This window comes from Epinephelus lanceolatus, chromosome 16 (assembly GCF_041903045.1).
Source record: "Epinephelus lanceolatus isolate andai-2023 chromosome 16, ASM4190304v1, whole genome shotgun sequence".
Lineage (NCBI taxonomy): Eukaryota > Metazoa > Chordata > Actinopteri > Perciformes > Serranidae > Epinephelus > Epinephelus lanceolatus.
In genome coordinates, this window is record NC_135749.1 from 27,335,437 (window position 1) to 27,348,622 (window position 13,186).

The 13,186-nt window shown below is 38.7% G+C and overlaps 1 protein-coding gene across 8 annotated transcripts in view; it reads left to right on the plus strand.

Moving 5' to 3' along the window:
- Positions 1–6,261: 6,261 nt before the first annotated feature.
- LOC117263517 (uncharacterized) overlaps positions 6,262–13,186 on the plus strand; it is a 57,922-nt gene continuing 50,997 nt past the window's right edge. For all 8 annotated transcript variants that reach the window (XM_033636951.2, XM_033636952.2, XM_033636954.2 and 5 more), the window contains exon 1: positions 6,262–6,460. In XM_033636951.2, the coding sequence (XP_033492842.2) occupies positions 6,394–6,460 (67 nt within the window). In that variant the 5' untranslated portion in view covers positions 6,262–6,393. The remainder of the gene's footprint in view (positions 6,461–13,186) is intronic.

Below are 13,186 nucleotides of genomic sequence, written 5' to 3' on the forward strand. Positions count from 1 at the left end.
CAAGTCCCATTACTGCAACAACAAATCATATTTTATACCAGAGACTCCAGACTCAACCATGGAGCAGTTTGCTCCCTCAAAGGCACCAACAGATCAGATCCAACTACATTAACCCTGATGGAGCTGCTTCTCTTTCCCTTTCATGTGTCGTGGGCCAGCCAGTGGATTGATTAGTGATGTCTCAGCTCCTCTTTAGCCTCCATGAACCATGTTTAAAGTAATACTTACAAAAAAACAGAGCTGTTATCTGCTTAGCCATAAGTCCAAATTTTTTCAGGACAGTTTTTGGTTATGTGAAATTAGAGGTTTGCCCAGGCAAAGTATGTATTTAGGCTGAACTGGAAAAGGAAAAAAAAATTCTCCAGCATCAGCCGCATAACCAGAGAGTCCTGAGATCTATGAAGTCCTTAGTGTCTTCAAGCTAAGTGGGTCATGCATATTTTATCTCTCTGGTAAAGCTCACATACGTTTGGCCTTTTAGCATTAAGCATAGCTCTAACTTCTTGCTGTATCCTGCTCTAAAGACTCTCAAATGATGTGTGCGGGGAATTTTTATGATGCTTTTTAACATATACTTGCACTCAGTGCCATCCTTACGGTACTGTATGTCCTGCAGATTCAAGAGGACAAATGATGGTGATTACAGATGACATCATCTATAATTAATCTTAATTTTTCATTCAAATGACCAAAAAAGCATAGTGGCCAGAGTGTTTGTAAGATGCTTCTTTTAAAAAATGAATGACACTCCTCCCTAACCCTGCAGAGGCCACTTTTATCTTCATCGATAAGAGATGTTATTTTGAAAATGATGATGATCACTGATGCAAAACATTTGTAATATATCCAACTTATCTAATAATTGTCAACTCAAGAGCTACTAAATTAGGATCAAATAGCCTCCTCTGTAAAACTACCCTTGTGTCATATACATTTCTTTCAGGGTTACGGTTTGTATCTGTAATATTTATTTATATATTCCTGCTGCTCCCTTTTTTATCAGATAAGACTTGACAGCAGATTTCCTCCTGGTGGACTGACCTCCCTTGTCACCTGCGGTGGCAAGAGGGTCATGTCAGTTGTTAATCAGCTTGTCATCACCTATATCAGCATACAGGCAGATAATGCCCTGCCACTTTTTATACATAGAAAAAGATGATTGAAGCATGCAAACATTTTGTGCTTAAATTGTATATCTCTAAATAAAAAATGCCTTTTCTACAGCTCATATCGGATTGTTTGTCAGTTCACTGGTTGGTTTATCAAGACATATCAAGCCTTATCAAGCCTGTTGCAAATTAATATTTTAATATTAAGTATTTTTCCTAATATATATCTTGTCAGTGAAGTAAATAATGGATCTGACTGTTACAGGATGTAAATTAACGTGTGATAAATTGCTGTAATTGCACAGACAGTCCATTTCATACTCTGTTATGACAACTCACCTCCTTCCAGGCAGCAGGCTGTTTTCAGCTGCTGGAAATCATCTGATGGATCAGACCATTCACGGGATCTAAGAGGGGGCAGTTTGTTCTATTACTTAGGCTAAAACCGAAGAGAGAAGCTTTTCGGTAACGTAAAATATTTTGTTCCACGATTCTAATTCGACTTTTGTGGATTATTTGGTCTCATGTTTAATATGTTGTTAGTTTCTTACCTTGCGAAACAGTTGGTACAGTCCCGCTGTCCGGCATGCGGTTTTTCGCTGCGACTTGCGGCGTCAAGCTCGCACGAGGGAGAAAAAGAGCACAACCGGAAGTGTAGCAATGATACCTTCATAATAAAATATTCTAAAATAAAGAATCAGTCTGATACCTGAAATTAAACATTTTCATGTAGGCCAGTTGTTAAAAATTGATATTTTTCAATGACAGAATTTCAACAATCGCGGCCAAAGATTTTTCTTAATTATTTCACATTCTCATTCTGTACATTAAATTTACCTAATTAATTAGATTAAATTAAAGGAAGAATAAGAGTATGGAATAGCAGTATGTAAATATAAAGCAATAAAATGAAATAAATAGAAAGAGAAATGAAAATGTATATTAAAATAAAAATAAAATAGAATGTGCATTATACTACAGTGTTTAACACTAATACTTCAGATATGACAATATTAAAGATAAAATAGGCCTAGATAAAATATTCAGATAGAATATATGCATATACTTTAATTTTCTTAAATTCTATCTTCAGGTTTTCACTCACATTTATCTAGACAAAAACAGTCATGGAATTCACTGAATATGACATTTAAATGCTATTTATTTTGTATTTTAGAATAAAACAATATGTCATTTGAACAGTTACAATCTCTTGAGCCATCATTTTCTCAATATATGTTTAATTAATTCTATAGAATTCCATGTACCACAGTGCTTGTCCCCAGTCATAGAGCAAGTGCCATATTTTGATGTCAAGAACATGTTTTTTTCTACTGCTTACAATGCAATAATGTATACATAACTATCAAATATGTGATGTGATTGGTGTAAAAAAAAAAAAAAAAAAAGCCAAATACATATTACAACATATATGAGCCTAAAAAAATAGTGGCTCTGCCATTTTGAATTAAAAATCATACTAATAACATCACTTGATTTCCTTTTTCCTACTTCCTGAAGATCCATGAAAAAAGGCCCATGGTAGGTCCGCTGTAACTTTCTAAATTTTTTTCTTATTATGAGTGTGACCTAATTTATTGTGTGGGAAATGTACAAAAAATAGAATACAATTAGATTAAATTATGAAATGTTAGTGAGTATACCATGAGTGTCAACATGTGGTTTGATGCTCTGTAGCTGCCGTTTTTAAGATGCATTTTTCATACAAATTGTCACATGTGACTCCAATTACAGCCAATTACAAAACAATAGGTCCCCGGCCACAGACAGGAGAGGTGGCCCCCACCAGTTGTACATAGGAGCAAGACACACCAACTTTGTGGTGTTTTGAATCTTTTGATGTTTCTTTGCGTCTGGTTATAGTTGGTATTATGTATCTTTTTGTAGTTTTGTGTCTCTTTGTGGTCATTTTGCGTCTCCTTATTTTTCCCTATGGTCACCTTTGGAGCTTTTCCAAACACATGGTGGCTTGGCTCAACTCAGTTTGACTTGGTGTGGCAGGAATTTGTATCTTGCAGGGCTACCTGCTTAAAGGTGTCTTTTACTGATGACGCCTTGTCATCACTGGGCTGTTCCATGGCTCAAAGCTCCCCATTATTTTGCGGCAAGTATTTTTGCATCGCACAACACAATATGTAAAAGAAGAAGTTTACCTGTTGGAGGTGAGCTGTTAGCAGAGGTGCCGTAAGAGCCTGTTGTCTGCAGTTCTTGTTCTCTAACATCTGTTTTCTGTCTTTACTTTACTTACCTGCGCATTACAGAGAAGGAAACAGGAATATGCCTGAGACACTGAAACAAGAAAGAGAAAGAGAATGAGAAATTTAAGTGCTACAGAAAAAAAGACTGAACGTAAGGCCTGGAGGTCTGTCAGCAAAGACACAGGCGAATACTCAGCGCAGAAGTGTCCCGGTTCACCATCAAAGGCATCATGGATCATGGTTTCTCCCTGCAATCTTAAATACAGGGACATCAGCTGTTTTCGCCAGGCTGCTGAGGGGGTGTTAAATTGTCCATGCAACAGTCAAGAGGAGGTTACCGTTGTAGCTGTGGATGCAGTCGATCAAACAGGAGAAGATTTCAGACCCAGCGTCATCGAACGTCATCACAATGGGCAGTGGTGGGTTGTGCAATATGATGATGAACCCTTCCCTGACATCATCCCGCAGGTGGAGGAAAACAATGTGAAAGTCAAATGCATGCACTGCAACAGAATCAATACGTTTTTCTGGCCAAGCCCCAGAGATGATGTGAACTGGTACAGTGATGACCAGATCATGTGGCTGATTCCAGAGCCCCTGGTGCTGAATAAACGTTCAGTTCAGATTGATCAGCGGTTCTGAGAGTTCATTATGGGGCAGCTGCACAATTAAAATAAGGCACCATGAAATGTAAAATGGGGACAGTTCCAAGTTTACCCCTCTCAGTCATAACCTCAGACATTAAGAAACAGCAGACAATTGTAGTTCAGATAATGTATGTTGTTGGGCATTTAGTTGTTGTTCTGTTTTTAAATGATTGTTTCTGATATTTTACCAGGTGCTTGCCTTGTAAAGCTTAAAGCTTCCACGTTTCCAACTTTTTTTTTTTTCGTCTTTTGATACAGACTGTTCTCAGCTTGTGACAGATTTCTTTATATGGGTATCTGCTTTATACATGCTACTGCAAGTGTTTATAGTACGTTACAATAAACCTGAAAATGGGCATAATATGTCCCCTTCAAGATGTATGCATTGGTATACCAAATACATGGTTGTACAAAATCACACTTAACAATTTGTTGCGTTTTCATTATTATTCTATGACTCTGACATTATGTGCTCAAGAGATTGTGAAATAATATTTCATAAAAGTCTGTATGAGTGCTGTAAGGTAACCCCAGCGACAAACAGAAACACGTGGTCTTTAGATAAACACACAAAAAACAAACAGTCATCAAGTTGTCATTTATGTGTATATATAAGGTCAGTGAGTTGTATAATAATGCAGTCTAAGTTTCAATGTTAAAAACAAAAATACATTTTAAAACATCTTTTAAAACATCCACTCAAAAAGTGACATTTCTGTAGATTGAATTTAGCGTAGTGTAGATTAGTTTAGCTTAGTTTAGCTTAACTTAGTTAAATTAGGTTTAGCTTCACTTAGCACAGCTTAGATTAGTTTAGTTTACCTTAGCTTGGATAAGTTTAGTTTAGCTTTGTTTAGTTTAGTTTATCTTAGCTTAGATTAGTTTAATTAGTTTAGCTTAGCATAGCTTAGCTTAGCTTAGTTTAGTTTAGTTTATTTTAGTTTAGCTTGGCTTTGCTTAGTTTAACTTTAGTTTAGTTTAGTTTAGTTTAGCTGTGCTTTGCTTTGCTTTGTTCAGTTTAGTTTAGTTTAGCTTAGCTTAGCTTAGCTTAGCTTAGTTTAGTTTAGCTTACTTTACTTTTCTTTAGCTTAGTTTAGCTTATCTTATCTTAGCTAAGCTTAGTTTAGTTTAGTTTAGTTACTCACATATAACACTTAACAAAAAAACACGATGAGACTGAAACACTGACACAGACAAACAAGACAGCTCCTGGTAAGACAATGATTGAAACAGATACATTTTCATGATTTCATCTGGTAAGAAAGTGCAAGTTTGGGGCTAAATTTTGCTCTGATTACCTGATGATGCTCTATTACTGTAATATTAGAATATTAATATTAGAAGTATTTACATAATACTACACATTCACATTTGTATGTTTCCATATGCACATTACATGCGCACAAATAATAGTTTCCAGGAAAAAACAATATTTTTCACCATGCATGAAGTTTATTACAGTGTATGAATCATATTATATAGGTCACCTTTTCTGACATGAAAATATGATGAGCATACTACCAGAAGACCATCACTAATTAAATTAGGCTTTCTTGATTCTGCCTAGATTATTTTTGTTGTTGTTGTTGTTGTTTTTGTAAATTACAGCCTATTTATTTTATTTTGATTATTCATTATGGTATATGTGCTGTGTGTGTTGAATGTTATGCCATGTCATGGTTTACGGCTTATTGCCTGTAAAAATCAGAAAAATATATTTTAAAAATATAGTTTTTTCACATGGCAACATACTGCAGTAGAAAGTAAAAGTCAATTATTTTACTTAGAAACGTCTTTGACCAATAAATATATAAATAGATAAATAAAGTAACTCAAGGTCCACTTACTAGTTAATCTCTGGAGCCTTAATCTGCATTTCACGGGCTTCCTCAGTGGACTGTCTTCTAGGTCACGTGACGACGACTGAGCCGTCTGTGTCTATGAGTAAAACCACGAGATGCAGTTGAAAGCTCTGGAAACCCCTAGTTAGTGGACCTTGAGCGGGTCTTTCGTCAAAATAACCTACTTAAAGCACGAGCATAATTTTATTCGAAAAAGCCTGACCGGAAGTGATGCTGTCATTAGTTTCAGCTTGACTCCGGTCCTGCTGCTCACAGGACTCACTGAAGCTTTTTATTCCCACACTGTAGATTTTCCACTGAAGACTCGCCGGATAGGACCGAGCCTGTAATTGTAACGAGACACTGGCGACAGTTTATTCTAATTTAACATTTCACACATTCTCCTCCTGTTTTCAGTCGGATCCTGTTTTTATTTCCACATAATTTTTTGTTCACTTTTTCTTCTATTCCGGTTGGATTTACAAAGGGCGTGTTGGGGCGATCTGTACCGGGAGTTTCATCTCCTGTACTTGTGCGACTCTGAGGAATGACAGCAACTGGGAATCGATCCGCCTGAATGGAAACAATGGATTATAAGGAGCTGGGACATAATTTCGAGGAGAAGCTGACACTAACAGACAAATGTGAGTAGCCTATAACACAGTCAGTACATAGAAATAGGTCATGGATAACGTTTCTGTACAATCAAGAAGGGTAGCAGTGGTGATTCTGCTTATAAATGTTATATTTTCCTTTATCTTTATTTCCTATCAATCATAATTAAAGTGTGTCGGTGTTTTCCAGTGAATCAGCCTTCCTGAACATTTCAGATTCAACAGCTGCAGCAATGCAACACATCGCATTCCTCCCACTCACAATCTTAAAAAGGTCTGAATGTCTGTAGGTCTCAGCAACCCTGCTGTAATTCCTCCAAACTCAAACAGCGGGTTGTCTGCGTCTCTAAAACAGGCGGGTCCTCCCAGCCAGCAAGAGATCCTGGAAATGCTGCACTGAGCTGTGGTCTCCATTACCAAACACGTCAGTGGTGCACAGGGTGAAAAATGGCCCTCATGTACAATCATGCAAGCTGGTGCAGCTGGAGACACAGTGCTCTTTGCGAAAACAATCACTGCTGTCACACAATGTCAGTGAGATTATACAGGAGAGCACTTCTTGCTCAAGAGCACTTCTGCACCGTGGATACTGGCTGATGCAGAGCTCGAGCATCTGCATCTCTAGCTGAGGTTTCTCACACTGCTCAGCCTCTTTATAGCTGATCCAGTAGCCCAGAGAGATTTAATTCAAGTGAAACCCCCCTTTTCTTCTGGACTTGTATATTATAATGATTTAATAATGTAATGTTTTCATGAAATGGACCAACAAAAACCTGAAATATTCTTTAAAATCCTGAAAAAGAAAGCTACATGCACATACTAATTGGGCTAGTATTCACTACAGACCCTTTATAACCTGACAGGGTCTCTTTGTATTTCCTGTTGGAATGTTTCTTAATGCATTATCCGACAAGGAACCCTTGGTAGCTGACAGGAAATAAACACGGACCGAAGCTGTTCCCCTAGCAACCGTATAGCAAATCAAATATCTATAGAGTCAGTGTTATTTTCCACATATATGGGTCTTATTTTCACTCTTGATCTAGCTTATATGAATTTGTCTTGTATGGATTAAACATGTTAAATCCATCCATACAAACACAGAGCACCTCCATCACACACCTCCTTGTGACCTGTGCACTGGTAGAAGGTGACTCTGTTTACTGGCAGCCCTCCCCCCCTCCTGTTTCCAATTGATGTGAAGAGCTTTGGATGGAGGGAAATGTCTGCTGCAGCTTTTTATCACTGCAAAGGCAGGCTGTCATGGTGCTGGCTCGCTGCATGTGTGGGTGTCTCTATATACATCAGCTGGTGAACGAAGGATAGCAAACTGTAGTTCGACAGATACTGGAATTTTTATAGATACTGTTAACAATATTTGACAAACACTGGGCATAGTATTTTTCTTTCTTGACAAAAATCCCTCTAGATTTTTTTTCTTATATACTGGAACCAAGAAACATACTCATCGGCCAATCTCGGAACCCATCATCTATCGGTCTGATGACCACAGGCCTCTAGGGGCAACGGCCAATATTTCAGGACATTTGGTGTAGCAAGCCGGACCCCAGGAAAGCAGCTCAGCTTTGCTACCAATTTTTCCCAGTGGCTATTTGTGGTATTGCAGCCAAAAATCCCCTGCTGCCCAAAAAGCATTTTCCCATTGACTGTCATTGTAAAAGAGACATCGGTAAAACAGTTGACAGGACACCTCGAACTGCAAACAAGGGACTCTTTCTGTCGGGAGTGTTTTATAATTGTAAAAAAAATTCTCTTGAGTTGAGAAAATCAATTTTAAAAATCTGTGATGTCTTCGGGGAAATTGAGGGCGGAGCCAGTGGGTGAAACATAACTGCGCATATTCAGTGGGGCGCGTATTGAGGAAGTTAAACCAGAGGCTAGACACTTTATTTTGGCGTATGTGCCAGGTGAGCAGTTCCATTTGAGTAAGTAGGTGCCATCTTGTGGTTCAGTGTCTTGTTATAATTATACATCTATGATAGCAAGCCAGTATCTGGGCCAGGACTTACTCTTCCGTGTGCCGGACATTTCGGCTAATACCCACAAACATATATAAAGCACAGTTGTCAAGTTTTATGTTGTTGTCTGGTGCTTAATCATGAGACTTTTGTGCCACAGGTGTAATTCTTGCTGTAAAATGAGTGTTTATTGAAATACTCAACAAGCCCCACATTGTTCTTGAGCAAATTCACCCATCAATGAGTGATCTAAGGTGAAAAACAAAGCATGATTTGCTTGCAGGCCTTCCAGGGAGAGCAGCAGCACGCAGCAGGGTTGATCAACATGTGACGTTATCAGGAATGCTAGATGCCGAAAAAGGCAGTGGCGTTAGATAAACAGAAACATTCTTTCTCTCCGTCTGACTCCTTTCTGAGAGCTGCAAGTCTTATTCTTGTTAAAAAAGAGAAAGAGAGAAAGCAAAGCCAACTAGGGTATGTTTGTTTTTCAGCTTATTGTGCCTGCAGAGCTGTGATCATCATATCAAAATGATTTACTCAGGTCTGAGGTTGGCAGACCTTTGGTTTAATGCATGTGGACCATCCAAATCCCTAACATATGTACACAAATACACACACACACTCACCCCTCCTGACCTCATATATCTCCTTCTAACCCTCACACATACTGAAACCAGTCAACCAGTGACATTACGCCACTTAATCAGTCTCTGTTTGTGTCTGCTGGTGTTACAAAGTCAATGCTACAGAGCAGAAAAGAGTTTTTTCTGAGACAAAATAAAGCTAGCGACTTCCTTTCTTCCCAACTTGGTGAGTGCTGGAGTCAAACCAAGACTCTCCAAGACATGACATGTTCAAAGACTCTCTGTTTGCGGCTCACAATAGGAGTGGCACCGGCCGTCCTCCGCTGAGACAATTAACTTTTTGTGTGGTGCAGACAGAGAACCTCTGCACTTGTTTGGAAAGGAGTTTAAATTGTATATGTTATCTGCAGTGTCACTGTACCAGCTTTTCCAGCCCTCTTGCCCTGCAGTCAGTCTCGGTGTGGAGTTAAATGCTCCTCTGTGGAAGTAATCATGAGACGTGGACTCCCTCTTGGCCCCGAGAGCTTCCCAGTCATGCTGACGTTATGTTCTTGGCATGTGTTCAACATCACAGCCAGGGTGGAAATGTAGATTTTGGCCTAGAAACCTTCCTCCCACTGGCTTTCAAATTGCCACTATTATCTGTCATCGTCCACAATTAAACCCAGAAAAGAATTGACCTTGGTCTGGGGTTTCCGGCCAGTAAGTAGAGTTTAATTATTTACGTGTAGAGCTGCAACTACAATTACTTTCATTATTGAGATGACCTTTTCAACTAACTGGTTAATTGTTTTGTATGTAAGATATTCAATTTACAATGATATATAAGCCACAAATCCTCACAGCAGAGGTGTGGACTAGAGTCACATGGCTTGAACTCAAATCAAAAATTTGATGACTTAAGACTCGATTACACAAAATCAAAAAAGACTCTCAACTCAACTTGGACTTAAACACCAGTGACTCATGACTTTGTTTTGACTTTCGCATTGAAAATACTTAATACCTTCCTCACAAGTCCAAAGATTAAAAGGCTATTTAAAAAGTGTGCCACGAATCAATTCATTGAACTTTATTTCCTGAATTACAGTTAACGGCTTTTATTTCCGGCAAGCCGACACTTAATTCCCCAGTATTTAATCCAACAGCATCCAGTAAAGTTGCAGGAGAGAACCATGAAGAACTAATGTTACATTACTGAGCTCCAGTTGGAAAAATGATTTTGTTCACACTGACAAACTACACGGTGGTCAACAAAAGACGAATTTCGGTATGCAAAAAAATGGAGGTTGAAGATTACAGACTAAGGCGCAACAACATCCCAAAAACTTGTTTAACTAATAGATACAAATTTTAAAAAGCATTCACAATTTTTTATAAATGTATTATGTTATTACTCTGATGTTAAAATGTCATTACATTTGGTGAAGAGTGCATTATATCTTTTTTACGACTCAGACCCCAAACTTTAGGACGTAGGACTTGAGACTTCTCAGTCTGGACTTGTGACTTAATTCAAGACTTGTTTGTCTTGACTTGGGACTTGACTTTGGACTAGAGTGCCAAGCCTGAGTCTATAGTGACTTGCAAAACAATAGCATGGTCCCACTTGGATTTGTGGAAGTTGACATTCCAGCCAGCGCTATCTGAGAAACATTTTGCGAAACTTTAGTCCTCATCCCTAAAACCCTTTTACTTGTAACTTTAAATCTGTCCATGTTTGAAAACACCGACAATGAGATAATCTTTACCTTGTAATTAAGTTAAGCAGACAAACACAAATATGTTAAAAAGAACAAATGTTACATTTTTACTACACAGCTTGACAGCAGTATTTCCATGTCTTATACATGGATCATTAACTAGCTAAACCTGTCAGTATTAGCTCTGTTATTTTAGCACAGTATCATGTAGCCTATTTATAGCCACCAAATGCATCTCATTTTAAAGCAAGTCAGCAAGTGTCTGCGACCAACTCACAACACTAATGCTAGCTTAATTAGCTCCCTCGCTAATGTTTAGCTTTTACAACCTGCTAGCAACAATCATCTTTTGCTTTTCAGCATCATTGTTCTACAGCTATACATGAGAGGCCTGCTTCTGTCTACCTGTTTTTGAAATTAAGAACCATTGTTTCAAAAAATTGTAAGAATTTTGAGGGTAAATCAAGCAAGTCAGCAAGTGTCTACGACCAACTCATGACACTAATGCTAGCTTAATTAGCTCCCTCGCTAATGTTTAGCTTTTACAACCTGCTAGCAACAATCGTCTTTTGCTTTTTAGGATCATTGTTCTATGTCTAGACATGAGAGGCCTGCTTTTGTCTACCTCTTTTTGAAATTAAGGACCATTGTTTCAAACCATTGTACGAATTTTGAGGGTAAATCTGCCAATGTTGACTAACCAGTGTGTCAGCGAACAACCAATTACTCATCAAAGTAGTTGCAGATTAGCTAATTGTCAATTGATGGACTACTTGACTAATTGATACACTATCATTTCTGTATTACCACAGAGTTTGGGTATAGGTACATAGTACATGAGTACAACTGTTTGCTGTTAGCATCAGAGGGAAAAACTAAAACCAAAGACAAAGCTCCTCTCAGCGTCTGCAGTCCAACAAGGCTCAAGTTCTCACAGCTATGCCAACTGTGTCTTGTTTGCCCCCCGGGGGCTCGAATGCTTGTACATGCGGTATGAGGGTTGAGTTTGTGGAAGGTCTTGGCTAGAATGACTCTGAGAAACTGGACGGGGAGTCGAGGTTTAGGCAGGGTTGTTGTGGTTTGAGTGGATCCTTGAAGAAAAAGCAGGGAGGAGGAGGAGGAGGAGACCAGAGCGCTCTCTCCTCTACCCTCCACGTCAGCGGTCCCTGTGACCACATGCTATAAATCAGCGTCATGACGCTAACCGCTCACACAGGAAAGGAGAGGTAATGCTCTATTCTGCTGCTGAGTATGAAGAAGGAGACGGATGTAGCTTCCTGACTGCACAGATTAGTCATGTTTCCCTCCATATCCAGCATTAAAAAAAGCCGAATTCATGAATGGGATGTTGATATGTAATAATCCTGTTGGCAGCATAATCCTGTTAGGGAACGGCGTGAGGCAGAGTTTAGTCATGAAAAGGAACCATCATATCACATTTTATAGATTAGAGTCATTGTAGCAACACCTACACACCTGTGACTGTTTGAGAGCTAATGTGGAGGGAGTGTTAAGAGAAATCAGAGGCACATGTCGTGCTGATCTCTGTTTGATTACACAATACTCCAAGTGTTTTACTGTTAATCCAAAATTACCCAGTTTTTAATAATGATATTTTTCTGTGAACTTCCCAAATATCACTTTAGTGCTTTTAGTAACTGTTAATGCTCATGCTAATTCTATCCATTTCCTCCTGCATTTATTCCGCATTAATTGCTGCTGCTTCAGGAAAAGCGAAACACATCACTTCCTGATTGTGCACGAGAGCAGTGGTTCCCAACTGGTGGGTCGCGGCCCAAAATGGGGTAGTGGGACCATTCTGAATGAACCACGGGTGACTCACAAACATGTCAAGTTTAGAAAAAAAACACTTTATTTTAAGTACAGTGAATTTCCAGCGCAGAGCTTTTGTTTGGAAGTGCTGTTTCCTGCTTTAGAGTGAGGGAATAACGGACAGCTGCTTAACAGAGACACCAAACTAGCTTGATGCCAAACACAAGAATGACACTGAGGATATTAAACTCTGTGGACCTGATGGCTGATTCAGACTTTAATTCCTGTTATATTGATAAGCAGAGGTGTGGACTTTAGTCACCAGTCTAGTTACTTTAGACTTGATTTGACAAAATCAAAGAAGACTTGCACCTTACCTTTTGACTTAAATGCAGAGCTCTAAGATTAAAAATTATGCTTTAAAAACGTTTTAAGGATAATGACAGCAACGAGTCAGGTTGTGTTAGCAGGAGGGGGACGTGTGTTTGATACAGCAGACCAGCTTACAGACAAATAATGACATGTTTAGGGACAAAGAATAGGACTTGGACTTGGGACTTGTTCTTGACACAAGACTTGGACTAGGGACTTGAGAAGCAATGACTTTAGCCCTACTCGGTTGTGATCTTAACACTGTGCTAATCTGCAATATATGTAATTTGTAAAGTAAAAATTCCACCGTCATTTACCTACCATATTATGCCAACTACCATATTG